A 27246-nucleotide genomic window follows, 5' to 3' on the forward strand; every position below is an offset into this window, starting at 1 on the left:
TATCTCCGTGTTAGAAGAGCAGGACAGAAGCAGAGAAATATATCTATATCTATATATATAATATATAGATATATTGAATTTTTATGGAGGAAGAAAAGTTGTTAGAAGATTTTTTGTAAAAATATGTTGTTGCTTCTTTTATAAAGTATGTGACATTCATTTCATAAGGTGATATTTTGCGAAGTAAGTTTTGTTGCTGATGAAATTTGGCCACTGAATCCTGGCCGTCAAAATCAAAAAATGCTCATTAAATGTTTTTGTTTTTTTTCATAGCGTGGAAAACAGGAGCTTGACTTGTGCACCAAATCCCAAGTCGTCTGGAATCAACGCTCCAGATTTGATGGTTGGTTTTCCAAATTTAAAATTGAAATCTAGTTCTTCATATTTTCAGCCAAATTAATTATTTAAAAAATAAAATGTTCTCATTCTATTGAATTGATTGGCAGTGAGAAATTAGCAACCATTATTAGGCCATTTGGAGCTGTGAACTGAATTTAGATGAAGTTAATCAACATGGAACTTTATCCCTAACAAAGAAAACATAAAAATAAAAGAGAGATGCGGCGAGGCTATCAAATATCAAAAATGCTCAACAAGGTGCAATCGGATTAAGTTGCAATCTCTTTTAACAATATATATTCTCTTTCCAATCGCTGTCAAAGGTCTCAATCCATTGACAAGCATGATCGAAGTAAATGTCAAATCGAGCAGTGTACATCGTAGTCTTTGTTGCAGGATTAGTTTTACTATTTTTTTAATAAAATAAATTAACAAAAATAAAATTTCGATCTATAGGATGTTAAAATTTTTATATATTTTAATAGAGTGCAAGGATAGTATTTTTCATGCTAATTTTATCTTTACGTGAGCACTCAACTACGTAGGGAAAAATAAATATTGCTTTTTTGTTGAGAAAAAAATAGTACGCTATCCGCTTCATTTATTTCAAAAGTAAATTAAGTTGTATAGGTGAGACATCACAGGTCTTGAGTAAAGCGAAAAAAAAAAAAAACAATTACAGCGGTGCCTAACTATTAAGAGAAATTGCTCTCATTGACTCATCAGTTGTTTAATCTTGTAGATTTCAGAAAAAAGTCTGATTTGGCCAATCTGAAAAACACACCATTTCTGACCTTTCAAGTGACCCACCCGCAAGTTATTAAACCAATTAGCTTGGAATTTGAAGATCGTGAATCCTTCCTACTTATCCATCTATTACAGACCAAAGTAATTTAATATCTTTTCAAGAATACTTGATAAATTAAGAAGAGCATTATTGGTAAAAATTATCTAATTTGTCTATTATGTCAAGCATCATTATTATTGGCATTTGGAAAAAATTGGAGACTTTTGTCACATTTGTTCTTTTTTTTTTTTTTTCAGAGAAGATATTTAACTTGTTCTGCACCTGATCGTGACTTAGTATAAGCTAACATACTGTAAAATAGAATGTTAACAGTAACCAAATTGGACACAAATCTTATGAGCGCCTAACATGAACAAGAAATTAAGAATGCTTGAAATTAAGATAGCCAGCTTAACAAGTTATCAAGGACTCGTATGTGATGTCTAAAACCTTCCGTAAGATCGTTTTATATTACTCGTGAAACATTTTGAACGCTCTTTTGTCATAAATGAACCCCCCTTACGTAAATTACCTTATAAATATAGGGTTAAATGCATACAGGTCCCTGCAAACATAGTCAATTACGAAAATATTCCTGCAAAACGAAAATTCCATAAGTTATCCCTGCAAAAGTCTAAAGTTATGCAGATATGTCCCTCTGATTAACATCTGTTAGAGAACTGTTTATTTTTTAACAGTTTTCATGTGAAATGACCATTTTGCCCTCACAAATATATCCCTCCAAAAGCATCTTCCCCCTCTCTTTCTCTTCCTCTTCCTCTTCGGGCCGCCGGAGCGGATGGCGGCAACGGCGCGGGTCGAGCTCGCCGGCGACAAAGAAGAGGGAAGAGAAAGAATGAGAGGAAGAAAAAAAGGGAAGAGGAAGAAGGAGAGGAAGAGGGAGAGGAAGAGGGAAGAGAAAGATGAAGGGGGAAAGGGTTCGTCGCCGCGCGCCGCCGCCGCATCTCTTCCTTCGCCGGCGACGAAGAAGAGGGAAGAGGAAGAGGAAGAGGAAAAGAAAGAGGGAGAGGAAGAAGAAGAGGGAGAGGGAGAGGGTTCGCCGCCGCCGTCGCATCTTCTCCCTCGCCGGCGATGAAAAAGAGGGAAGAGGAAGAGGGAGAGGAAGAAGGGAGAAAAGGGAAGAGGGAGAGGAAGAAGGAGGAAAAGAAAGAGAGAGGGTTCGCCGTCGCCGCCGTCGTCGCCGCCGTCGCTGCCGCCGCCGCCCTCGCCGGCGATGAAGAAGAGGGAAGAAGAAGATGAGGAAGAAGAAGAAGGGTAGGATCGTAAATTTATCTTATAATTAATCATGGTTAAGTACTTTAACCGTGGTTAACGAAAATTTTCTAACAGTCCTTAACGGCAGGGACATATCTGCATAACTTCAGACTTTTGCAGGGATAACTTATAGAGTTTCCATTTTGCAGGGATATTTTCGCAATTGACTATGTTTGCAGGGACCTGTATGCATTTAACCCTATAATATACAAAGCTTAACATCAAACAGTAATTAGAAAACTTTGACTTATTTAGCTAGGTTGGCATTTATTGCACTAGAGAATTGGTGTTAGCATCTTGTAGGGCACCAAAAAAAAACCCTCTTGGCTCTACACATATTCAACTCATTAGTATTTTATTAGACCACTTGTCTCTCTCCCGTGTTAAATGCAGAGAGAGAGAGAGTATCAGTATAAGCATGTGTTTTATTTATTTAACTTTTATGACGAAGCTTACTGCGCAGACACGCTAGTGAAGCAATTAATTGAGTGGGGGAGCCACACATGATTAGCTAGCTTGTTAATCTAATTCAACATATTGGCTATGTTTTGCAACACAAATTATATGATCTAGTAAATTGTAACCCCTTACTAATAATCCTTTTCATAATACGGTCCAATTAATGGACATCAAGATCATTGCTCGAGATGAAGGGCATCAGATGCTTCCTCCTCGTAGTCTCAAAGGATCAGTGTCTTCTAAGAAGATCTTCAAAGAACCAATATTAAATCATTAGTTCTCTTCTCGGCGCATTTTTCACTATAAACTATTCAGATGGCGGGTCTTTTGTGATGCAATTCAATTTTATGCAATTTGATTTAATTACCAGTACTTAAAATTCTCCTACAACCACAAAAGTTCTTGGATCACGGATTGGAAAAATAAGATTGGGTCGAATTTGAGCCGATTCATATCAAACTGGACCAAATCTATAATTGATCAACATGATCGACATCTACCTACATATAATACGATGTTAACTGCTGAATAACGACTTAACCCGAAAGCTTAAATCATTATTTCAAATGAATTTGTTACCTAATTTGTTGCTTAACTTCTAAAGCTACATTTATGTTCGAATCCTCTTGCTATATTTCACATGAAGATTTTTGTTTCTCAACATGTTTCTTTCTGATGGCTTTATATGGCTCTAATTAAAAGTTGAGAGAAACACATCTTTTACTTTTAAGCCTTGAATGATGTATTATATTAAAAGTTAAATCTTCGTTGGGATTCTACGTTGGCTTTAAAGCATTAATATATGCATCGCACCTTATCTCCTTTCTATAAGTTAATAAGATCTACATCATCTTAATAAGAAATAGCGCAGGTCAATTATAGCTAAATGAAGCACATTTGTTGGCATAGAAATCTTAAAATACTCTTGACAGCGACACGCATGCAAATAAATAAAGTTTTTTGAAAGTACGCAAGTAAATACTAACTTTGACAAAAAAAAAAAAAATCTATATGTTTACATAACTTTGAATATTAAACATTGCAATTGTTTCGTGGCCCAGAGGTTAGTTTAATCTTTGGTCATAAGTCCTTGTCATATGATAATATGCGGTAAAAGGAAAACATGAAAGCAATGTTTGCAGCTACAAATGACCGCGTCCGTCGCTTTTAAAGCACCTTTTTTTTTTTGAGTGTTCACGAAAAGCACTTTGTCGTGCCCCAGTCACCTACTTAAGGGCACAATTATACAAGCAGAGCTCGTGGAACTCACGGCTCTCCTTTTTTTTTTCTTTTTTTTTCCACCTTTTTATTTTGGCTTTTTCCTGTGTTCTGCTGTGTTGGATCTGGTGCATGCTTGAGCAAGAATTAAGCCGTACTATTTGGCCAAACTGGATTGAAAGAATCTAATGTTTAAACAAAAATGGTGTTCCGAATGGTACATTTAGGCGTAGTTTGAGATTGCGTTGCCAAAAGCATCAACTTTTAAAATTTTTTTTAAAAAAATTATAATCGGTGGCAGAAACTGCCAACAAAAAGGCAAGTGACCACCATTTTGTATCTTCGGAGAAAATTTTCGAAGCGCTTTCAAAATTATCAGACCAAGTTTAGATTTTTTTTTTTTTTTTTTTTTCACTCCTAACTAATTACTTGCACTAATTACAGGGCCAAACCACAAACAAACAAATAGATTTGGAGAGTTGGGCCTTTTGTAAATCATTGTTCAGCCCAAACTTAGCTTATATGGGCCGGATTTTTTAGGCTAGCCATTAATGAATTTCACAAATGTGGGCCAAAACACGGCCCATTTAACACAAACCTTTCGTGTGACGCGCGAACCTCCACGACGCTCTCGAAGGCGCCAATGGATGAAGAAGAAGATGATGACGTGTCCTCCTCCCTCCCTCTCTCTCTCCCTCCTCTCTCTTCGATCGGGATCTCGTTACCTCCCCTCCACTCCCCACTCTAATCCATGGCCACCACCTCGACTCCGCCGCTTCTCCTTAACCTAAAGAGGACGCGCCCCGTTCGCCTCCTCTCCTCCTCCTCCGCCTCCGCCGCCGCCCCCTCGAGCTCCGGCGGTGGCGCTCGATCGCCGCGGCGCCGCCTCTTCCTTGGCCTCGGCGTATCCTTTCTCGAGCAGGTCGTGCGCATGGCCTCAGGAAGCGGCGGTGGGGTGCGGTCGTTCGTCGCCTCCGCGCGGCCGCGCCAAGGGGTGTCTCCGGTCGAACAGGTTGCGTGCGATATCCCTTCTTTACGCTTTTGATTAGTCGATGTGATCGTATTAGGGTTTCTTATTAGGGTTTCGTGTTGGTTTAGGTACTGAAGAATGTGAAGTGGCCGGAGAAGTTTCCGTTCAAGGAGGAGGATTTTAGCCGCTTCGATGAGTACTAACTCCCTTTGCCTCACTGGTTTGGATACTGCTTTGATTTCTTCTTCCTTTGTCTATCGTACATGATAATTATAAGCAATATTTCGATGAGTGGGAGTGCAGTTACTTCAAAGAGCACTCACGTTTGTGTCTCTGGTTTGAATTCTATTCGGATTTCATGGAAAATTTAGGGTATTAACACTTTGCTGCTGCAAAACGCTATGTGGAGGAGTAATAGATGGAATTCAAATTTTCAGTAGCAAAATATTTTTAGGCTTTTTTGTTATATATAATTTTTAGTTGGTCACTTTATTTGTATCTTTTGTTTTCACCATCTTAAAATATTATAAATTTACAAGTATTTGCTGTTAATTCCAGAATGACAATGAATTTTTCTTCATTTTCGCAGATCACCAGATTCCTTATTCTACTCAGAACCTCGTTTTGTCACACATATCGATGATCCCGCAATTAGAGCTCTTACCAATTTCTATTCACAAGTTCTTCCTCCGAGCAATTCTCCAGGAGTGTGTCTGCTTGATGTGTGCAGCAGTTGGGTCTGTCTTTTCTCGCTTCTGTGCTGTAAATCGATCTTTTTCATGAATATTATCACTTTTATGTGTGATTCATAGTCATTTATCGCATGTACTTCGTATAGGTGAGCCATTATCCGGCAGGATACAAGCAGGAGAGGATTGTAGGGATGGGCATGAACGAAGACGAACTCAAACGAAACCTGGTACAATTAATCACCTTGCTAACTATGCATTGTTTGTTTTACAGAGCTAGATATGTGACTATCTAGGATTGTAAATTAGGTAGTGATTTTTTTATCGCAAAAAAGGGTAGTGAATTTTAAGCTTGTTTAACAAGTTTAATTGTTGTCGGTATTCAGGTAACATTACTTACTGGTACTGACTTATAAGAAGTTGAGAATTGTGTCACAAAGTGTCACATTAAGGCAATATTTTTCCTACTCAAAGCTGAGTTATCGTAAACGGTTGTGTTAGTTTGAGAAGTGAATCTGTATGCTGGGTTATTTGGTTGAATATGCTCCAGATTGCTAGATCAAACAATATATTGGTTTGGCATGATTCAAACTATGTATAAATCATCTCTTGCTAGAATTTCCTTTTATTGTGTCAAGTTATATTACTTGACCAACTTGACTTCATCTATACATCCAATATGAACAAACTAATGCATTTCCAGGTTTTGACGGAGTATATCGTGCAAGACTTGAATGTGAATCCAAAACTTCCATTCGATGATAATACTTTTGATGTCATAACTAATGTGGTATGTTCTCTATCAGTTCACTTTCTATCATTGCTTCTAAATATTTCCATAATGGAGATGTAACTAGATCCTGAAATTTGTACTCCAGCCTTCCACTTCAAATGTTCTTTGCAACTCAGCCTACAGTGTCCATGAACCCAAGACAATATGTGAAAAATAAAAATAAATAAATAAATAAAGATCTCTCTTATGAAAGATGCTGAAGATAGTTATATCTTTCGATATAATATGATTCTCCCATTCGCTAAGTAATATATAAAAGCTATGTCAAATTGTTTTTGTAGGTTAGTGTAGATTACTTAACCAAGCCAATTGAGGTTTTCAAGGAGATGCAGCGAGTACTCAAACCATCAGGCCTTGCCATTATGAGGTAAGATCTTTAATTACTTCTATCCCTTTTTTTATTGTCTTTAGTGCCAATCATTTTCTCTGAATGTTTGTGGCGGCTGAAGTCATGCTTCGTGTTCTGAAAGGTCCCCTAGTGTTAGCGGTGCAGATTCAAGTCTATTTAGTTGCTTACTAGTTTCATTTTCCCACCAGGAAACATAGGATAAGTATGAGACAAGCAACATTTAGGATGAAATGTTAAAAATGAAAAAAAATTACACCTGACATGAGGGGATAGAGAGCAACGGAGGTGTGCGCACACTTTTGGCGCTCTACTACCCATGTAAGATGTACTATCTCAAATAGGGTGTTCCCCTGTTTAATATAAAAAAAAAAAAAATTACACCTGACATGAGAATTTATTTTGCTTTTTTTTGTGAAAATTGTTTTGGCAGGATCCATCTTTGTTTGAGACTCACCTATTAGTTTATCTTGTAACCTCCTTAAAGGCATAAAATAGGTAACTTTTTTATTCTTTGGTATAAAACAGTTTTTCAAACCGTTGTTTTTGGACAAAGGCGATATCCATCTGGACATCAACTGGCGATGCTGATCATGCTTGGATTGTTGGATCCTACTTCCATTATGCTGGAGGTTTTGAACCACCTGTGGTATGCAATAATCGGTTTTCTTTTCTTTTCTTTTACTTCAGGAAACCAACTTAAGGAAGCTTTTTCTTTTATGTGAATGTGCTTGATCTGATCCTTGTGTCCAAAGGTTATGTTTGCATGTATTCAGTTTGTTGTTTTCTTAAAGGATACAGTTCCGTATGCTCTTGGTGTTTCTTTTTCTTTGCTTATGTTTGCTCTTGTAGGTGAACTTAAATGATAAAATTATTAGCAAGAATAGTGTTTCACGTGCAAACAACAATGTGCTAATCACCAAAACACAGTAAGGATTAAAGTTAGATGGTTTTGTGATGTATAATGTAGTCCAGAAAGACTAAAACTGTCTCTCGTCTTATATAGTTTCACGTGATCCCACTGTCTGCAGATGAAAGATACGTGTGTTAAAAGAATAAACGATGTAGAGAAGTTAACCATAGTATGATTTATGAATGTAGATTAAAACACGTGAATTTGCTGTGGTGTGATGAGTTGAATTTAGAAGGAAAAGGATTCACATGAAGGAAGAGAACCATTAGACTGTATTTGAAATCATTAAGTATCACTACATTCTTTATTTGTGTTTGGAGCGAAAGATGGCTAGTATGAATTTTTTGGTGTTGCCACAATAATGGTGGAGTGTACATAGTTGAATTAGGGATGAGAGTCGTTGTAAGAACGGGCTCTGCTTGCCTGGAACACTGAATTGGAACTGAAAGTGATAGAAATATACATGCTGATTGAATTGTTTTCTTGTGTTTTCTACTTCGTTGGCTTGTTTCTTGAGTTTTCTACTTGTTTGTCTTTTATAGCTAACATAACATATAAGTGTATTCAGTAACGAATTTTCACGGAACTGATTGGTTTTGTTTTTTGTTTTTTTTTCACAGGCTGTTGACATATCTCCCAATCCTGGACGTTCGGACCCAATGTATGTCGTGTATTCTCGGAAGCAAACCACTGTATAACCACTCCGTAGGGTGTAGAAAGAGAACATTCTGAAGCAAGAAATATTCTTGGGTGAGCCTTCACACTTGATGAATAGAATTCGAGTTTAACATTTATCGTGGACACTCTTTTTGAATTTTGATCACATACGTAACCCTTGAAAGTTTAATGGGTATACATTTGTCGACAAATTTTGTATATGGACTATTGGCATTTGCTCACTCCATACATTCATCCAAACTATGGGTAAATGGCTTAAGATTAGCTAGTTGAGAATCTTGAGACGTCTAGGTGTATGGTCGAGCTAAACAAATGGGCTGCCATTGGATCCTTGAACCTTTTCAGTTATGCCAAGCTATTAACAGAGCCCTTTGTCTTCAGGAGCTTCTTTCTGGAGGGAAGTATGCCTTTTTCAAGGATGAGTTGAAGATAAAGGACCCATGTTCAAAGCTTGACACAAATCTGCTTGCCATCATGGGCTTAAATATCCTCGTTTCCGCCTCGTAATGGTTTAAGTGGTTAAGACAAACTTTTTACAATTTTATGGTAGAGACTAAATATGACAACATTTTGTCCGTTACAAAATTCTGCGGTTTGAACAAAGTCTCATTCTTATCATCTCCGATAGTTCACACATTTCAACACCGAATTACTTTAGGGGCAAATAGAAAGTTCACTGCATTGGTTCACATGAATGAATTATCACATACATACATACAAATTTCCGTTATTTGACTTCATTGTTGGCAATGGCTAATATGCCAAATTTAATAATTTTGAAGGCTTGATCTTGCGAAGCATACCTTTCAAATGTGAAGCACACCTTTCAACAATGATTTTTCTCCAGAGGAAACTGTAATTACAATTTCGAAGGCCGCTTCAATCCACAAGAGAAGTCTGGATCCTCCACCAAGTCAATTGTGAGCTCAGGATTGGGCGAATGCAACTCAAGTATGACCTGTGAAACATAAAATATAATTAGCACAATTCAAAGCCAAACGAATGACAAAGCATTTATTAACAATCTTTTATTCATAGCCAGTCTTCAGATATTTGTAAAGAGTATGCTCTTTTCTACGAGCTAAATATACCAATAGCTAAATAAGACGACAAATGACAAAAATCTCAATTCCCAGGTGGTGAAAAGACAAAAGTAATGAATGGGAATATAATTTCTTTTCAAAATAAATAGTGGCATTTTGCATACAATGACATTCCGGCCATGCTGAAGAATAGGTGCAGGGACATAAAGGGTGCACTGCGGTCCTGCTAACTGCAAATTCATCAAAACCTCTTGTGATCCGAATGTAAATAAGAAAAAATAGTAAAGTTTCTCATCGACCAATTAGAAAAAAAAAAAAATCAGCAACTGTAAGCAATTAGTCAGCAAGTTAACCGTAGAGTTCTACCGGCCAGAATCGTCCAATGTTGAAGTTGTTCACAAAAGCAATCCCTTTGTTCCAACCACGGAATGATATGAATGTATCCTTAATTTCATTTTCTGGATCAAGAGTGAAATGAGCTTCATAAAATGCTGGTTCTTCTGACATGCTCTCTGCAATAATGATAACTTAAGACCACATTTTAGTGCCTGCTTAGCCTAACAACTGCACTACTTTATTTCGAAAAGCTGTAATTAAACATTCGGCAAACAAAAATCTAGAACTTTTTTGAGATTTCAAGCCTCAAAAGCAGAAGCAATTTTTTGCTTCTGATTTTGTTGCTGCAGGAAGCTGTGGGATATATCTAATGAAGAAACTGTTAGTGTTGTTTCAAAGAGCCTCCACTCACACAGCACTTATCGCATAAGCTCCAGTTAAGCCAAACAGGCCTTTAATATCATTTGAGGACTGTTTTTCAGTTTAGTGAAATAAGGTGATTAACTTCAAGAAGGGTTACCTGAAGAAAATGCTTTCTTGAGGTGATTATTTAAACTGGCTGAAATTGAAAGTTTATTAGCTATAGCTCCTGGAAGTAGCTTAATTACACTGAGCCTTGAAAGGTTGCCCAATCCATCAAATGTAATTGGATAGTGCTTCCACCTTTGGAGGATGGAGCCATCTACTGTAACGGCAGACAGTATTCCCTGAATTTCAAGCATGTGCATCAATAACAAAACCCATACAATAGTTAATCATCAAATTAAACGCAAGATATTTGGTCTTACAAAATTAGCATCTACTTCTGGTATACCATTTGCAGTATCTGTACCATGCTAATTATTAGCTTCACTAGCTTAAAAGTGTGTAGATAACGACCAACAGTAAGAATAATTAATATGGTAGAGTATCTGCACAGTGTAGCACTCTTACTACAGTCAGAGTAAGGAGGATAATGAAATGGAAACTGGAAACTCATTTTCATATGCTATCATTCACATGTCCTGGTTAAATAAGGAGTACCTTCCTGTCATAGATATATGGTCCATAATTAATACGACCCATGTTTTCCACCTGCCAAAAAGAAAGAGCACACATGAGCATAGGTAGGAGAGAATACCGACAGAAATAAAGGAGTTGATGATAACAGTAGCTAAGAGCGTTGATAATAAGAAGCCAAGCCACTGGTTCTGCAATAGTATGGTGTTTGGGATGTTGGTGGTTCATGCCCATTAACCCAAAAAGGATTGAAAAAAAAAAAAGAAAGAAAGAAAGAAAAGAGGAGGAAAAAAAAAAAAAAACTCTACAGAGATAGTGGAGTGACACATAATCAAGTTTACTTCTCTTCTGCCAAAACCAGCAAAGCAATACATTAATTACACAACCAAAGATTTGACTTCAATAGAAGTAAGAAATTTTTACCATAATAAACAAGCTGGTATTACATGAACACTTTAAGTTAGGGATTGCTAGTTTTTTATTCGACCATCTCTCAATGACGCCAACATATGTTGGATTCTTTATACCATCAAGCGAGCAAGCAACAAACACTTGAGCTCTGTCATGTACCTGCGGTTGACTTCATAGTTAAGCCACAACCGAACTATAGAATAGAAATAAAAGAAATATGAACAATTAATAATACAAACCTTTGGGATCGAAAGAACGCTATTGGCTTTCTTTCCTGAGTACTCTGAGACGTATAATAAAAAGCCCGACATCTGAATAACATAAAACATACTACAAAGAATTTCAGAACAGCATTCGGAAACAGCAGCCAGTCAAAAAGCAGAAAATAAGGGGAAAAAATGACTGTGTGCAGTGGCTGCTCTACCTGGCCCGCTAACTCCATTGCGACAGGCTGTTCAGTTTCAAGGACCTTCATTGGATCACATACGGCATAAAGAACCTCAAACAAAGAGACAATCTTGCGGACTTTCAAAGGCCCATAGCTTGCTCTTTCGATAAGCAAAGGAAATTGGCGAACAGATCTCCTAGTATATTTATGAATTACTCTGCTCAGTGCTGCGTTAAACCATCTCGTGGATATTACAAATTGGCTCTAAGTTTGATCTTATGGTATACTGGTCTAAAAATTTGACTCCAACGGAAGTTACTTCTAATTATGCATCCAAGGATTATACTCCCTTTGGTCGAAAAAAATCTATATAGCTAGGTTCTACAGCCACGTTCTCATTTCATTAAACTTCTTTTTTTATTCTATGCTACCACCAAAGAAAGCCCTAGAGTACTTTTCAGTTTTTGATCTCCATAAAGTTTTAAACTATTCCTTCTGCAGAAACGAGGTAGCCAAGGAATATAAACTAATTAGATTTGTCACATATGAAGAATGAGAGTTTAAAATTGGCTCGAACATGCCTTTAAATTTTGGATTATCCACGTCACCATATTCCTTAATCGGTGCATCCTACAAAGCAAGAAAACAAATTGCAATTAATTAACCTAAGATAGGTTTTAAATTAGTACAAATTTCTCAAAGAGCATTTCTCACATAATCATAAGAAGTAAGGTCAGGCTTGTAATCAGATTCATTTTGGCCAGTATTTGCACCACTGAAAAATCCAAAATTGGTCCCCCCATGAGCCATCTGGAGATATAACCCCTTTATGCAATGGATTGTATAAAATCACAAACACAATGCAGTAAGCATGGATCAGAACAGACATATAGTACAGCAGAACCATTCAGAGACAAAATTCTTTGAAGAGCTTTGGCTGTAAAGTTGGCATCAGTTGTTGCAATATTTTCCCCCCAGTGAGTAAGCCATCCGGTATAAAATTCTCTGCAAAGAAAGCGCTTTTAATGATGATTAAGAATCACATCACAGGAAAGGGTCATGATCTACTGACGCTGATAGCGGAGGTGATTTCCCAGGCAAGTTATACTTCTTCTGTAACTTAAAGATGGGCCATGGATCGTCACCCGTTGTAAAATCCACAGCTGCATGCAAAGTGGTAAATTGTCATATGATAAATGAAAGTGGCGTATAGAATGAGCACTAAGACTTCCTCGTCGAATTTTTTGCTTTTAGCACATGTAATGTATCTCTGCAGCTTTAAAAGTTTAAATACATAAAGGTACCATTTTATGCTGTTAATTTTATTTTCAACAATCAGCATGCAGCTACCGAGGTTTTCTCAGTTCAGTTTAAAATAAACTGACACCAGAAAAGAGACAGATCCAACAAAACGATTTGTGTGAAACAAAACGTTAAGAGTACTGAACAAACTACGGCAGTTATTACAAGGAAAAGAAAGACGAAAGAGGCTTAGAACTTGTTACAGATCAAGCAGTTTCCTGATAAAGGAATGCCCGAGTATCTTAAATATAGATATATTACCAGCAAATCTGCAATCTTCAGATAAGTGCTACTTTACCATATATCATAATTGTACCAAAAGAATTTCTTAAGAAATTCCCTCTAAAATGTCATAGTTCAGTATTTTAGAGACTTAAACACTAAAAATTTGTATCTGACTGCAAAGAATTTTAGCTGTCGCAACTAAACTAAGCTTTCATTCACACTATGTCATTTAAATCCCAAAAACAAACTATATGAGATTTGTCATATGAAATTTGACATGAGACTGAATCACTATAATTACCTGCAAAAATGTCCTTCTCAGGAATAGTTCCCTTTTCTAGTGTATCTTTAGATCCCCCGTCAGTAGTATACCTGCGACATAAATTAAAAGCAGATCTCAGATTAATGAACACTAGCTCCAGATTAGATGAACGCCGCCATTTTGATCATGACAACTCGCAAGAAAACTGGAGAGATTTTAAAGCTTATAAGACACATACCTACATTCATCTAAACATACGATTAATAACAAACTGAATGTACTATGTGGTATTCTATAGGGTGTAAACATAAAGTACATACAAAATAGTGTCGGTCCCAAGGTGCCTTCTCGCTAAGTCCACCAGGTGATGAAGATAATTCCTGTCATCTCCAAATGAGCCAAATTCATTTTCAACCTATCAAATTTGCTCTAAGGTCATCTATCTTGTAGGGTCAGAAAATTGGTAAAAGTAAGTAGCTGCATCACAACACATACAATTTTAGAACAAAACTAAAGATCCAGACAACAACAGCAATAATCAACTTGCCTGCACCATAATTACGGGACCTCCATTAGCATATAGCAAGGGTGCTACTTTAGGAAGTAAAGTTCCCCACCACCTATCTACCTGTAAAACTCAGAAAATGTAAATCACAAACTAGTCCTATCTTTTCTAAGAAAAGATATTCCCAACAATCTCTGCGACCCAAGCAAGTATTTCAGATACACAAGTTTGCAATGAAACTAAAGAGTATGCATTTACTCTGGTTTACAAACCAGGTTAAGAAAGATGAAGCCAGATACAGTCTAGAACAGTGTCAGTATGAGTCATAATTTAAACATAAAGAAACTTCAAGAACGATACTTTGTGCTTTGAATTGACTGATTAATATCTAATCGATGTGGCCTAATTCCTTGGTTGAATCCTCCAAATAGGTTAAGTGTTAACCCAGGAATATAATCAAGCAAATTTTGTATGCTCTGATAAGTGAAGGAACTTGCAAATGAAAGGAAGGTGGAATCTGATGATCGTAGATTCAGAGGAGGTTGTATGGCAAGTAACCAAGCAGGAAAACCTCCCAAGTCCCATTCTGCACCCAAAATGCATGCGAAGTCCAGTCATATAAATAGAAGTATAAAATAGATTAATAAACAGAAACAATAACAAAAGGCAGACCAAATGTACAGTACAATGCAACAGCCATTGCCTCTATATTTTGTACAATTGTTCTTGATAGACAGACTAAAACTGTTAGCTGGCTATTGCATTTGGGAATATTCCTCAGCGTAAGTTGAATTTCTCTAGATGTCCACAAACTATGACTGGCGTGCTCAATTATTTATGAGTTGTTAAAATAAATAGGGGTACAAATTACCTGCACATATGTATGGACCAGCACGGAGCATGACAAGAAAACCTAACTCCTGTGCAAGCTCCAGAAATGACTCAAGATCGGCAATACCCTCGAAGTTCCATCTCTGTGGCTGTGGTTCATGTAAATTCCAAGGAACATACGTTTGGATCGTGTTCAAGCCCAGTGCCTTAGCTCGTAAGAGTCGGTCTCTCCAGTACTGCAATCACAAAGCACACACTGCAAAGAAACTCAAAATAGAATATAATTTTCCGCAGGGGGTGGGGGGGAGGAGACCTTAAAGTAAACTATTAGAAAAGAGATAAAGCTGATCAGGTACTTATAAATAGTAGCTCTACATATCAAATTAAATTCATGTTTAACTGAAACAGGACAAACTAGAATCAAGTTTTTGCTGACAATGGAACTCTAAAGTAACAAAGACGTCTAATATGTCCAATATGAGGGCTTCGATTACACAACAAAAGCAATGTGAGATCGATAAGCTTTCTTGCAAATTGACGTAGCTGTAAAAGCTAAGTGATAGGCGATACCTCAGGAACGATTCGAAAATAATGCACATCACCACCGATAATCCGAAACGGGCGATCATCCTTCCAAAACATGTCATCCTCGATCCAGAATCGCCGAGAACTAACCTGATGCTTTGGATTGCCAATGTTAACAAAGGAACTACGAGATAAGATCTGTAGATTCTGATGTTGTAACTACTCCGATTCTAGGCTTTTAGCTTCCATTTGGGGGTTTGAGAAAGGACGTAAGGAGAGAGGGGAGAGTGGTAAGAGGAGCTTACCGAGGAGCCATGGCGGGGAGAGAAGGGAAAGGGCGAGGAAGAGGAGGAGGAGGAGGAGGAGGAGGCGAGAGTGAGGATGGTTAGGAAGGGGAGAAGGATCTCGAAGCTTCTTCTCGAGGCCATCCAAAGCTTTCTCGGGCTCGTAGCGCCTCGAATGGAGAACGAGGGAGGAGGCTGTTGGAGCATAGATATTGTGTTTGTTTGTTTGTTTTTTTTTTTTTTTTTTTTTTTGGGGGGGTGTGTTTTGTAACATTTTTTTAAAAAAATAAATATATAAATAGAGAGTATTAGATTTTTTTTTTTTACTTGCATTATTTTAGTTATTTAATATAAATTTTTAAGTAAATGTATTTTAATTTTTTTTTTAGAGAGAGTGAGAATTGTCTAATCATAAAACTACGGCGACTATAAATTTGGAATTGTACAAACTTGCAATTAACAAGTACAATTTGGCACTCGTGATTTTTTGTAATCTTGCAATTGACAAGTACAATTTGGTACTCGCGACTTTTTATAATTTGATAGAATTGCTGCATAAGTATAATTTCTCTCTCATGTATTTTTATTGAAATAGGTATTTGGTGCTTGGGATATCTATATAAAGTTATTGGTTGATAAAAGGCTCTATAGTTGATATCCAAGATTGTAATTTCAAATCTAATTATTTTATATTTTCAGCTAAACTTGCTTTTTAAAAAATAAACAAATTTCTAGCTATATTTATTTTTTAAAAAAATAAACGAATCGAATAGTATATTATTTTTTAAAAAAATATTAAACTATTTTACTATATTCTAACTCTTTAAGGTTTATTTTGGCGTACTCTACTGTCCTACCCGGGGCAGAGCTCATTTACTGTCCTACCCGGGGCAGAGCTCATTATATAGAAGGCAAAAACGTATGGAACTTGCTCTAATTATGGCCCATTTAATTTTTTAAAAATTTAATTTTATCGTCTAACTATTTAATTTGTTTAATTTGAATTAATCAACTTGGTTTTAAATTTTAAATATATTTTATTTTTACAAATTTAGTTAATATATTTCATGCAAATCTTATATATATATATATATATATTTATTAAATTAAGTAATTAGCTTAAGTTTTAATAACAAAGTACTGTTGATTTTAAAAGATTAGACAGTAAATTTAAAACTTTGAAAGACTGAGGAACCAAATCAAAATAGTTCATAGCCCAGATATTTGTTTTATATATTTTTACCGTACTAGAAATATTATTCGCCTCGCATGCTGTATATATCCCATAATGTTTATATACCTCTATCGTGGAAACGATTCAAAATCAAAATTTGATTTTATTCAATATTATTGTATAATATTTAGAATATTCAAATATTAAAAATAAATAAACAATACAAATTTGAATGTCGTTTTTCTAATAAATCCATTTAATCTTTAGGCAACGGTTTTTTAAAATCTAAATAACTCATCATATCCAATTTTAACTAGAATCTGGAATATTCTTTGCTCAGATGTGTGTTACAAATACGCCAATAACTCATGATATCCAATTTCAACTTCGAAATATCATATCATCTTATTTATTATTTAATTACTTAATATTAAATATGGTGCATGAGGAAGTAGGGATACACCTGGAGCAGGTAATAGTTTTTGTCGGAACAGCGAAGCGTGATTATTACAAGTAGCAGAGTGGGAGAGTCGAAGCACGGTGACCATCACCGAGCAATTCCTTTCCTCTTGGGTATGGCGCAGCCCCTCTCGTCCGAGAAACCCTCCGATCTCCCCGGTAAACTCCCCTCTCTCTCTTCCCCACCCCCGATCTATCGCCTCGGTGATTAGGGTTTTACGGCGTTCGATGTGTCTCGGAATCGTTCTCGATTCGATGAACATATCCTATTTTTCCTCGATTTTTATGATCCGACCCCTTGTTTGTTTTTTTGTTTTTGTTTTTTGTGTTTTTGGCGAATGATCTTAAATCTTGATCTCTCGTGCATCTGTCATTGTAGTAGCTTTTGCCTTGTTAGAAGATCGAAGAACTGTGATTGCGTTGATGCTTTCTCTAAAGCAGAATTTGATGTCGAGTATTATTGGAATTTAAATGCACAGTGCTGCTACACTTTTGTACGACTTTATATTTTGCTTGGGGAATGAAGGGAATTGATGAGTTGATCTCATGATGTTTTCATGCATAAGTTGAGTGAGAGATTTCTCTGGAAGAGGGCACTAGACTATGAAAACAATTCGGTGTTGATTATATTCAATTGAATAATTAGTCCTTCGTAGTATTTTATTAAATTTTGTGTTTACTTGTGCCTCCTGGTTTGCTTGTTGTGGATTTTGTGTGTCAAGTAGGAGATTTAAGATTGAGAAAAGGGGAAAGAGGAGCAGCTAAGTCCCAACCTCTGAACTTAGGGTTTTAATCATTTTGTTGTGGCCCACTGATGAACTGTTTTTTCTCAGAATATGTAATAGATCTTAGGTGTGAGACTAACTTTGTTAAGAGATGGTATCGTACAGATCAGAGAATCTCACGTCTACCAAACATAGGGGCTTAATAATGATTAATCTTGATGGGATAGGTACTTGAGCCTACATATTGCTGCTTTCTAGTTAGAACACGGAAAAATTTGAGAAAGTTCAATTTTGACAATGGGAGCAGTGTGAATTTGTTATCTTTTACGTATAACATGCTAGATGCTTAATGTCTAATGATCCTTGCTCTGTTATTGTTTATGGTACTTTTATTATGTCTTAACTCAACTGAATGTTCTAGAGATATATGAATTCGTGCTACTTCATATGCACTCATTGAAATTCTTTCTATGCCGAACTTTATAGTTTCAATGTCCTCTTTACATGTTCTGTAGCATCTTAAATCTTAACACTTTTGCTTCTGAAAAACGTGATGAATATGTATCTTACAGTCATCTCCGAACAAAGAATTTTAATACCAAACAAGTACGGAGAAAAGCTTGCTGGAGTGTTGCATCAAACTGGTTCCAAGAAGCTTGTGATCTTGTGCCATGGATTCCGGGCTTCAAAGGTTCTTTTCTTTATTATCTCCATATGAGATTTTTTTGCAAGGCTTATCATGTATGTTATACCTCCCATGTAACTTAGTGCGAGCCATCTCTTTCCATGAATAAGTGGCCAATTTCATTTCCATTTATGTCCCGAATTTGCTTGCATTTAGTTATCAAAAGAGTTTAATGTTTCAATGATAAAGTTGCACAGTTACCAATTTCGATCTTGCATCTGAAAATATTACTACTTCCAGGAAGATAACATTATAGTTAACCTCACTGCCTCATTGACAAGCCAAGGAATCAGCACCTTCAGCTTTGATTTTGCTGGAAATGGGTAAGCTTTGTGTAGCCGGAATCCATTGTTCATTTAGGTTCACTACTAGTATATTTCAGTATATTCTGCTTTATATGGAAGGCTGTCACTAGACGTTTCTTGCCTTTTCTTTTACCCTCTCTGAGGTCTCTTTGAATGTTGCCTCCAAGTAGAAAGGTCTAAGATTGCGAAAAGATGCACATGAATATGTTCCATGTCACTTGCATACTAAAGAAGAATAGTAGCCCTAAATTTTATCAACAATATTATGCTGCCATTCTTTTACTACTTTATTTTATATATATATTTTTTGAAGTGAGATGAATTTATGCCATTATTTGGTGCTTGTCATCAGTATTGGTTATGTATGGAACTCTCATAGCATGCTAATTATGATCTTTAGGGAAAGTGAGGGCGAATTCCAGTATGGCAACTATTGCAGAGAGGCTGATGACTTGCGTGCTGTAATTTCATATCTTTCTGAGCAGAAGCATGAAATTGCTGCCATTATTGGACACAGCAAGGGTAGGAGGTTTTTCTCCTTTGTTTCATTGGTTACATTGGTCTTTAAAGTTTCGGGAACCGCACACAAACACTATCAGACACATTAATAGCTCCCTCATATATGTATTTTGAGCCATCACACTGACAAAATGTTTTTCTAGGAGGAAATGTGGTGCTCCTATATGCTTCGATGTATCATGATGTACCTATTGTCATCAATTGTTCTGGACGCTTTGCCTTAGATAGAGGTATTGAAGGTCGCTTGGGGAAAGAATTTATGCAGAGAATAAAGAGAGATGGTTTTATTGATGTGAAGGACAAGACAGGTAGACCTTCAACTGCCATATAAAACTTTTAGTTAGCTTCCGATTTCATCTGCACTTTTTTTTAAAAGCATTGCAATATCCTTTTCAAAATAAATTGATGGTATTTTTGTTTATTTATTCGAGCATGTTGCTAATGTTTACATGGTATCGGTAACATATTTAACTCCATGTTAGATGTATGCTTATCCAATTGATGGTTGTTGATACTAGTAATCTTCTTGTCTAGCTCTGCATATATAACTCCACTCCCTCTGTAGTTTCTTTCTTCATACATCCTTCTTTGCAGCACCTCTTAGTTCCTATCACATATTTAAATGGACAATTTCGACTAAAATCTAGTTAACTAGCCATGCCTGATGTAGATGTACACTTAGTACGGTAGTTTTGGTGCTAACTATTAGATTTTCATTTGTTATATCCCAGGAAAAATTGAATACCGGGTGACAGAAGATAGTTTAATGGACCGATTAAGCACAGATATGCATGCAGCAAGCCTTTCCATTGACAAAGAATGCAGGTTAAGCACCTTTTACTGCTATGTACGAAGTTTTTATCTTTGTCTTTTCATGCTAAGGTGGTAATTGTTTGTTAGATAAGATTGTGTTCAGACCTATTACCCCAGCAATCTCCTCGAAGTGTTATAATTGGCAAACAAATTGGATCAAATAACCAAGTTTACTACAATATACTTGCATGTGTATCTACATGAAACGAGGTTTACTACTGCATCCTTCATGCAACTTTTGAAGAAATTTGGTGTATTTTGATTCTCCAAGTCCAAAGTCGTATCAAACATTTGTCTTTGCAGTTTACTTGAGGGTCCATCACCGCATAAGTTGTCTTAAGTTTTGAGGCCTGTGCTTATTACCCTTTGAACTGTTGCTCAAATTTTCGCCCTCTTGTAGATATTTTAGAGCTTAAAAGCTACTTGATTTTTTTTAGCAATCATAGTTATTCTTATGTTTCTACAACAATAAAGTTAATCTTGGTTGATTTATTGGTTTAGGCATCACTAAATAGATTGCTGTAAACTCTATGCTTGTCATATAAGCTTTTGTACTTCCTGTTGAAAGGCATGTTCAATTTGTTTGGTAATTTCTTGACTCATTTGACCTTGTCATCACACAAGTTTCACATTGCAACTTTAGGCATTGTTTGGTATTGATACCTTCTTTTTTTTTTCCTTGAATGCTAACATACCAGCAGAAAGGCTTTCTTTTTGTTGCATCGCATAATTACTTTTCTTTTTGTTGCTTCCAATTTTTTGTTTTGTTTTTTTGCCAAAGAAACACTTGGATTTAGCAATTACAAATAACCCACCATTCCTTCCTGCACTATATCATGTAGAAATTTTATTTAAAAAAACAAAAAAAGGGGGCAACGATACCAAACTAGGCCATAGTTTTCTACTAATTTATAATTGTGCAGTCTTTATCTACAGGGTCTTCACTATTCATGGCTCAGAAGATGAAATCATACCAGTTGAAGACGCCTTAGAATTTGCGAAGCTTATACCAAACCACAAGTTGCATATTGTTGAGGGCGCCAACCATTGCTATTCTGCACATCAGCAAGAGTTGGCTTCACTTGTAGTGGACTTCCTAAAATCTAATCAGGTAATACCTACAGGAAAAGAAAATAAAAAGTTGCCTTCAAGATTATGAATCACATTCAATGAACAATTTAGATTCATGTTTCTTTGCTAATTAAGAGCTCTCAAAACTTAAAAAAGCTTTTGGCTTGTTAATATACTATTAATTTGTTACCATCATTAGTTTAATAAATCTAACATATTGTTGGTTTTGTTTTATTTTAATACACAAAATCAAGTAGAAAAGGGATGTAAGATTTTTCTATCTTGTTCTACAGTTGATGAGATGTGTATAAAACAATCTATGAGTGCTTCTGAACATGCATCGTGATGACAAATCAGTTTAATTACCACAGGTGGGGGATGCCTCTTGAGGGTGAGAAGAATAAATTACGAACCTAGAAACTACTACACGGGGTCAAGAAGAATCACTGCAGGATATGATTCCAAACTTTCTCATGTACTAGTAGATGTTTGGCTATGTTTATTCTGAAAGTGGCTGTTGTCGCAAACTTGTTCTCTAAAATAAAAGTGCCATTCAAACTAATAGTAGTAAAAAAAAAAATTAAGAAGAGGATAATTTATCCATGTAGACAGTGTTAGACAGTTTAATATATAAACGATTTGATCGCTAAACTTAATCATATCATGGTTGACCGGCCGTGACTAAGGACTGCTGGAAGGTAGCACCGCCTGGGTATTGAGTCACCTCAGAAGAGTAGAAAAGTACGAACTATACTTCAAATATTAACAAAACGATGCATCAAGTAACCATTTACTACACCACGCGCACGCACCTACATACCTTCTACTTCATCACGCGCGCAAACGTGCACGCACCCGTTTGTCGTTTCATCACCACGCGCACGAGTGCAGAAAAACAGGCCCTCCAGCAAGCCGCTGTTAACAGGTAAAACAGGTCCTCCTGCAAGCGGCTGTTAACAGGGACTCAACAAGCCACTACTAACGTTACATAGTGTTACATTACACTAAAATTTGAACAAGGGCACAAAAATAAAAAGATGCTGATAGAGAGTGGTAGAAGATTGAAACAAATCAAACAAATTTCACCACTGCAAGCACAAGTATGAAGTTTTTCTTCTTTTTTTTTGGCGGGCAGCAGGGAATCTTCAAAACCACTCATAAAATAATGCAAAAGAAAAAAAAAATCTTCACAGCCACTTGTGATTGTAAGTAAGCGCAACAAAAGAACCACCAACATACATGATTAAAAGAACAGCAGAAACCCCTATTTTTCCTAAATATGCTTGCTGAGGTAACAAGAGGAAGGGAACAGAACAAAACTACTATCTACATAATATCTCCTAACAGCAATAGAGCTGCGGCAACTCATCTTTGAAAGAGCTTGCTTGCTGTTGCTGGCATCCGAGTGGCCATTCCACCTGCTGCCCTTCCTCTGCTCACGCTCCCCTGCTGTTCTGTTATTCCACGGAAAACAGAAGTATATAACAAGATAAGGCAAAGCTAAAGAAATACAGCTGAATAACAACGTATCTATGTCTCGGCAAAGATATTGAAAAGAATAAAAATCCTTTGAAATCCCTTCCTGTAGGAGCAGGGACCATCGGAGAGATCTAGTTTCTCAGACCTTCTTCCTGACTTTGGCCTTCTCCTCTTCGTCGTCATCCTCATCTTCGTCATCGTCTTCTTCCTCTTCATCTTCATCATCCTCCCCGTCTTCATCATCCTCATCATCTTCAAACTCTTCTTGGACAGCCTCCCCAGTAAACCACGAAACAGCGTGTGGGATTATCTTCTCTCTTACGGTGGATCTGGAGATTGGAATGACTCATTCAGTATGATATCTAAGTGTCGGTAACAGGACTCGAAAAAAAATCAATTTCAAACTTATAATATCAAGGGAATTAGCTATGACATATTGAAGTAAAAGTTTCAGCAAAAGAATCCACAATACTATACTTAGTAAATGGAAACATGATAATGTTATCTTGCTTGACAAGGTGTATCTTACCCAATTTCATAATCTTGCTCCATCTGATTCTGCAACTGGTCAGCCTGTCCACAGGTCAAAACAGAAAAGAAGCATGTAAAGACATATATCATTATGCTATTCATAATACTGCCCACATACCCCCCCCCCTACAACACAGCCTCTTTCTGGAAAAAACAAAAACAGAACATTATGAGGAAAAAAATGATAAATTTCACTCACAGTATCATCATCAAGTTCATCTTCATCATCAGGTACTTGAGGTGGATTAAAGAAGTTAAAAAAGCTCTCACAACTTTCGATTTTCGTGATAGTCTTGGCATTCTTCGATCCCTTTTTGGGTTTCTTTTTCAGAACCTTTTTAGTCAAGCACTTCCCAGGAAACCACTCAATCTCAGTCCTGCAAAATAATGAAGAATGAACATCACTCTGTTTCATGAAATAGAAGCTTATGTAGCTGTCTAAAACAAACAACATACCCTATTGCTCTCTCTAGAATGGGTTCATCTTCATCGACCATGTGATATATTTTTGTCAGCACAGAATTCTTGAAGTACGGATTAGGATCAAAGAAGAATTCAAGCTTGAAGCCCTTTGGATTATCAATCCTGCACCATTTAATATCTTTAAGAAACTTCAAAGCTTCTTCATCACGCTCCTGGATCTGAATCAAGGACCAACGTAAGAAAATGCTGCATTAGCTAAAACCTCTATTAAGAGTAATTTAGGCGAAACAAAAATCAAGCAAACATGCTAATCGTTTACCTCTTCAGCCAGCAACTCGTTAGTCTTCATTGCAGTGAGCCAGAACTCTGGTACACCTTTCTCTGCTGCAAGATAGCAAATTAATTATCCTCAAAAAAGAAGTGATACAAGGAGAAATTATGAGTTCCCAATTAAGGTAGGGAAAAACCTTCACAGTTTTGATCCTCTGCAGAGGTGTCATCAGCACATTCTTTTGTGACACCTTCCACTTCAACTAGACCATTCACAATCTCATAACGCTGATATTTCAATTGGAATAAATAAATAAATAAACAAAACACAATCAGGGCATGCCTGGAGAATTTTTTTTAAAAAAAAGCACTATGACATCTGCAGCTAATCTTAAAAAAAAGAAAAAAAAAAACACCAGACAAAACCTCTTTTTTATCCAAATCCTCCACCAGGGGAGAGCATAATGGACAGGAAAAATGGTTACTTAGTACTGAGGGTAGTCTGTCAAGCAGCTATACTCAACATTGAAGAAAGAGGCCCGTTGCATAATTGCCATGCAAGAATGAAGCATAAAATCTTTTGAAGTAAGTACCTTGGTGTAGAGTGGTTCATACAGCTTCTGGTATTTAGCTTCCAGCGCAGCTCTTTCCTCCAAGAACTTTGCCTCTAGCTCATCATGTTGGCTCTAGATGGGGAAAAATATATATATCAAGAAACTTCTCCACAAAATTATCAATACAAGAACAGCATGCTTTAATGATCTTGAGTAGCTTGATATAACTATAGATGGACCACTGGATGGAAGAAATCCGAAAAAGACACTAAGTGAAGAAGAATCTCATACACACAAGCTACCAGGAATTTTATGGCAGCTATAATGGCCTAACGGGGACAAACCAATTCAATTGTCCAAGGCCCAAAAGATTCAGATTTAGACCCCAATTTTTGGCCCTTGGGCATTGTCAGCCTATATGAATCTTGTATTTGGCCAAATGTGGCTTCCCCCCACATCATTTAAATATGTTCAGCTAGTGATGTAGATGACCTACAGTTTCTCTTTGAAAACTCCGAAATTACAGTTTGGAGTTCTATAGAGTCCATGAAATTCCTCTCGTTACTTTGGTCTCTTGCAACCGTTAGCATATATAGCAAGTGCTAGATAAACCAATACCATACAGACTTCATGCTGCATGACTAAATACCGCGAAGAAACTTTTCTATTGCACTCAGAATTGGGTTTTTTAGTGCAATAGTCTTCTCCTAAAATTTTATTCTAAAAATAGGCCTGTTAAATTTTTATTTATAAATATGGTCCTATAAAAGCGGTGAATGGTTCACCGCTCCGCTTTCTTTCTTTTTCTCACTTATTTCTATATTTCTACGATGGTAAAAGCAGTGAATGGTTCACTGCTTTTATTCTTTTTCTACTCCTAATGAGGAGTTATGAATGCGGTGAATCATTCACCGCATTTAGAGGTCTATTTTTATAATTATTTTTTTAAAAAAATTATTTTTACAATTATAAAAATCGATAGGATTATTTATAAAAAAATTCCTCATAATTCACCCACTATATAGGACTCCAAATGTCACAACTTAATTTATTCTCGCACTAAACAGAGTCCAAAATGTTACATGAGAAAAGCAGATTTCTGAATTACATAGTACATACAATTAATGAGAGAAAGGAAATGTATCAGCAGTTTCATTTTTATTGGAATTGGCACCTAATGATAAAACGCAAGATGTGAGCAAAATGCTTATCAATAGTATATAGGAATCCAAATTGTCTCATTCTACAACAAGAGGACACTTTTGCAAGGCTTCCATAATTAGTGCTCTCTCCCTCTACCCCCAAACAGAAAAAACCACTGAAAAAGCCATTGAAAGAGCCATAAGAAATTCTTCGGCACTGCTCATGCCATCAACCACATTTTTAATGTCAGCATATCACTTAAAAAGTCGAAAGGAAGAGCTGAAAGCATATTTAAGGAAACTCATCGTGCTGATGATCTAAATCCATGTACACAATAAGATTACTAATTCAACAGTAACTCAACAATGCAGCATGCAACATGGAACAGACGATAGATGAAATTACCAAGAAACACACCATACACCATTAGTTTACAATCAGAAACCCTAACAGAAAAAGCTACATGAGGACCGGATACAATGCAAAGCTTAAATTCCCTAGCACATCCACGGTAAGAAATAGAATGAGGGAAAGTTCTCAACCTGGATCTCCTTGAGGACCTCGACGCGCTTCCTAACCTTCGGATTGAGGCTCTCAAGAGCATTTCCGTGCGCTCCAGCCAGTCCTTGAACCTTGTTCTGAGATCAAACTATCGAATCAGAAAAACAAACACCACTACTCTCGAAGTTACCATATATCATAACGTCATTCACGCTACTGAATCAAAATCAACAAACACTGCGCGGGCAAGAAGCATCACCTTAAGAGCGCTCACAAAGCCCGCTCGATCTTCCGCGCTCAAAGCTGCATCACAATCACCTCAAAGAGTGAAACAGAGATCGAAAGAGCGAGATCGAGACGAACGAGGGGGAGAGGAGATCGAAACAAACCTGCGGTAGCGGAGGGGAGAGAGGATTTGAGATCGGAGAGGTTGAGATCGCCCTTGTTGTCGCTCATGGTGATCGATCCGTCGACCTGAGCGCCTCAGAGAGAGAGAGAGAGAGAGAGAGAGGGAACCCTAGGATCAGTGAAGAGAGAGAGAGAGAGAGAGAGAGAGAGAGAGAGAGAGAAGGGGAACGACGTGGGAAGTTGGGGGAAGAGGAGAAATGAGGAGTGGGAAGAGCCTCGAAACCGGCGCGGTTGAAATGAGGTGTCGTCGCCGCTTGGGCTAGGAACAAAAGAATCCCCTGGGAGCGAGGGAGAAAGGAAATTTCAGTGTAACTGAGTCTTCGGAGTAACCGTGACATGTCGCGGTTTTTCACACGTGTGCGTTTTCGCAGCTGTGACAAACGACGATTGCGTGTCGCTCTCTTTTTCTCTCGGCCTATTAATCAGGCTCCAGAAAGATATTTTTAAATAAAACTAGTAAAAACGGGTCGGGTTGGATCAGTTGGACACGTTAGGACGACTAGAAGTCAGGTGAGTCCCATTTACTTGTTACTCGTTATTAAAAGGTTTCGCATATCCCCGAATCATATATTGTGACGTATATTTGTGTCTATTTATATAAATATCTT

At 36.9% G+C, this 27246-nt stretch overlaps 4 protein-coding genes across 13 annotated transcripts; 2 read left to right on the plus strand and 2 right to left on the minus strand.

Annotated features, from left to right (window-relative positions):
* On the plus strand, window positions 4757–9508 carry LOC109717357. 4 transcript variants are annotated; one of them, XR_002218170.1, is made up of 9 exons: window positions 4764–5090; window positions 5177–5244; window positions 5638–5785; window positions 5887–5967; window positions 6441–6527; window positions 6812–6897; window positions 7405–7525; window positions 8410–8539; window positions 9250–9508. XR_002218170.1 is itself a non-coding variant. In XM_020243101.1 (8 exons), exons 1-8 carry the CDS (start codon window positions 4830–4832, stop codon window positions 8485–8487), a joined length of 930 nt encoding a protein of 309 aa, XP_020098690.1. In that variant the 5' UTR covers window positions 4764–4829; the 3' UTR covers window positions 8488–8735. The 4 variants fall into 4 exon arrangements, 2 of the variants coding, with proteins under 2 accessions (XP_020098691.1, XP_020098690.1); XR_002218169.1 differs by lacking the exon at window positions 9250–9508 and adding an exon at window positions 8849–9087; XM_020243101.1 differs by lacking the exon at window positions 9250–9508 and having other exon boundaries at window positions 8410–8735.
* Window positions 9104–15808, minus strand: LOC109717356 (beta-galactosidase 8). Of its 2 annotated transcripts, none has more exons than XM_020243100.1 (19): window positions 15600–15808; window positions 15340–15444; window positions 14810–15005; window positions 14436–14524; window positions 13981–14061; window positions 13754–13848; window positions 13473–13543; window positions 12717–12807; window positions 12532–12649; window positions 12359–12454; window positions 12226–12274; window positions 11681–11871; window positions 11496–11567; window positions 11269–11415; window positions 10870–10920; window positions 10367–10553; window positions 9877–9968; window positions 9675–9740; window positions 9104–9425 (listed from the first exon to the last, which is right to left on the minus strand). In XM_020243100.1, the coding sequence occupies exons 1-19, from the start codon at window positions 15783–15785 to the stop codon at window positions 9327–9329; spliced, it is 2082 nt and encodes a 693-aa protein (XP_020098689.1). In that variant the 5' UTR covers window positions 15786–15808; the 3' UTR covers window positions 9104–9326. The 2 variants fall into 2 exon arrangements, with proteins under 2 accessions (XP_020098689.1, XP_020098688.1); XM_020243099.1 differs by having other exon boundaries at window positions 9877–10022.
* LOC109717234 lies at window positions 17212–21891 on the plus strand. 5 transcript variants are annotated; one of them, XR_002218128.1, is made up of 8 exons: window positions 17212–17370; window positions 18509–18627; window positions 18862–18944; window positions 19327–19448; window positions 19589–19753; window positions 20177–20292; window positions 21182–21369; window positions 21623–21891. XR_002218128.1 is itself a non-coding variant. In XM_020242906.1 (8 exons), exons 1-8 carry the CDS (start codon window positions 17328–17330, stop codon window positions 21638–21640), a joined length of 819 nt encoding a protein of 272 aa, XP_020098495.1. In that variant the 5' UTR covers window positions 17212–17327; the 3' UTR covers window positions 21641–21891. The 5 variants fall into 5 exon arrangements, 3 of the variants coding, with proteins under 3 accessions (XP_020098495.1, XP_020098496.1, XP_020098494.1); XR_002218127.1 differs by having other exon boundaries at window positions 21701–21891; XM_020242906.1 differs by having other exon boundaries at window positions 20177–20270; window positions 21195–21369.
* Window positions 22356–26912, minus strand: LOC109717233 (nucleosome assembly protein 1;1-like). Of its 2 annotated transcripts, none has more exons than XM_020242904.1 (11): window positions 26620–26912; window positions 26490–26533; window positions 26272–26367; window positions 24626–24718; window positions 24230–24320; window positions 24082–24143; window positions 23796–23980; window positions 23539–23716; window positions 23338–23381; window positions 22954–23137; window positions 22356–22783 (listed from the first exon to the last, which is right to left on the minus strand). In XM_020242904.1, exons 1-11 carry the CDS (start codon window positions 26684–26686, stop codon window positions 22766–22768), a joined length of 1062 nt encoding a protein of 353 aa, XP_020098493.1. In that variant the 5' UTR covers window positions 26687–26912; the 3' UTR covers window positions 22356–22765. The 2 variants fall into 2 exon arrangements, with proteins under 2 accessions (XP_020098493.1, XP_020098492.1); XM_020242903.1 differs by having other exon boundaries at window positions 24082–24146.

This window comes from Ananas comosus, linkage group 11, assembly GCF_001540865.1.
Source record: "Ananas comosus cultivar F153 linkage group 11, ASM154086v1, whole genome shotgun sequence".
Lineage (NCBI taxonomy): Eukaryota > Viridiplantae > Streptophyta > Magnoliopsida > Poales > Bromeliaceae > Ananas > Ananas comosus.

Coding starts and splice junctions, on each gene's coding strand:
- LOC109717357 (XM_020243101.1), top strand. CDS start 4,830: ATGGCCACCACCTCGACTCCGCCGCTTCTCCTTAACCTAAAGAGGACG. Junction 5,091..5,176: donor GGGTGTCTCCGGTCGAACAG/GTTGCGTGCGAT, acceptor GTGTTGGTTTAG/GTACTGAAGAATGTGAAGTG. Junction 5,786..5,886: donor TTGATGTGTGCAGCAGTTGG/GTCTGTCTTTTC, acceptor TACTTCGTATAG/GTGAGCCATTATCCGGCAGG.
- LOC109717233 (XM_020242903.1), bottom strand. CDS start 26,686: ATGAGCGACAACAAGGGCGATCTCAACCTCTCCGATCTCAAATCCTCT. Junction 23,382..23,538: donor ATGAACTTGATGATGATACT/GTGAGTGAAATT, acceptor ACCTGTGGACAG/GCTGACCAGTTGCAGAATCA. Junction 23,138..23,337: donor GAGCAAGATTATGAAATTGG/GTAAGATACACC, acceptor TCCAATCTCCAG/ATCCACCGTAAGAGAGAAGA.
- LOC109717234 (XM_020242906.1), top strand. CDS start 17,328: ATGGCGCAGCCCCTCTCGTCCGAGAAACCCTCCGATCTCCCCG. Junction 17,371..18,508: donor GAAACCCTCCGATCTCCCCG/GTAAACTCCCCT, acceptor TGTATCTTACAG/TCATCTCCGAACAAAGAATT. Junction 20,271..21,194: donor TCCATTGACAAAGAATGCAG/GTTAAGCACCTT, acceptor CTTTATCTACAG/GGTCTTCACTATTCATGGCT.
- LOC109717356 (XM_020243099.1), bottom strand. CDS start 15,785: ATGCTCCAACAGCCTCCTCCCTCGTTCTCCATTCGAGGCGCTACGAGC. Junction 12,650..12,716: donor AAATCACCTCCGCTATCAGC/GTCAGTAGATCA, acceptor CTTTCTTTGCAG/AGAATTTTATACCGGATGGC. Junction 11,872..12,225: donor GGATAATCCAAAATTTAAAG/GCATGTTCGAGC, acceptor GGTTTAACGCAG/CACTGAGCAGAGTAATTCAT.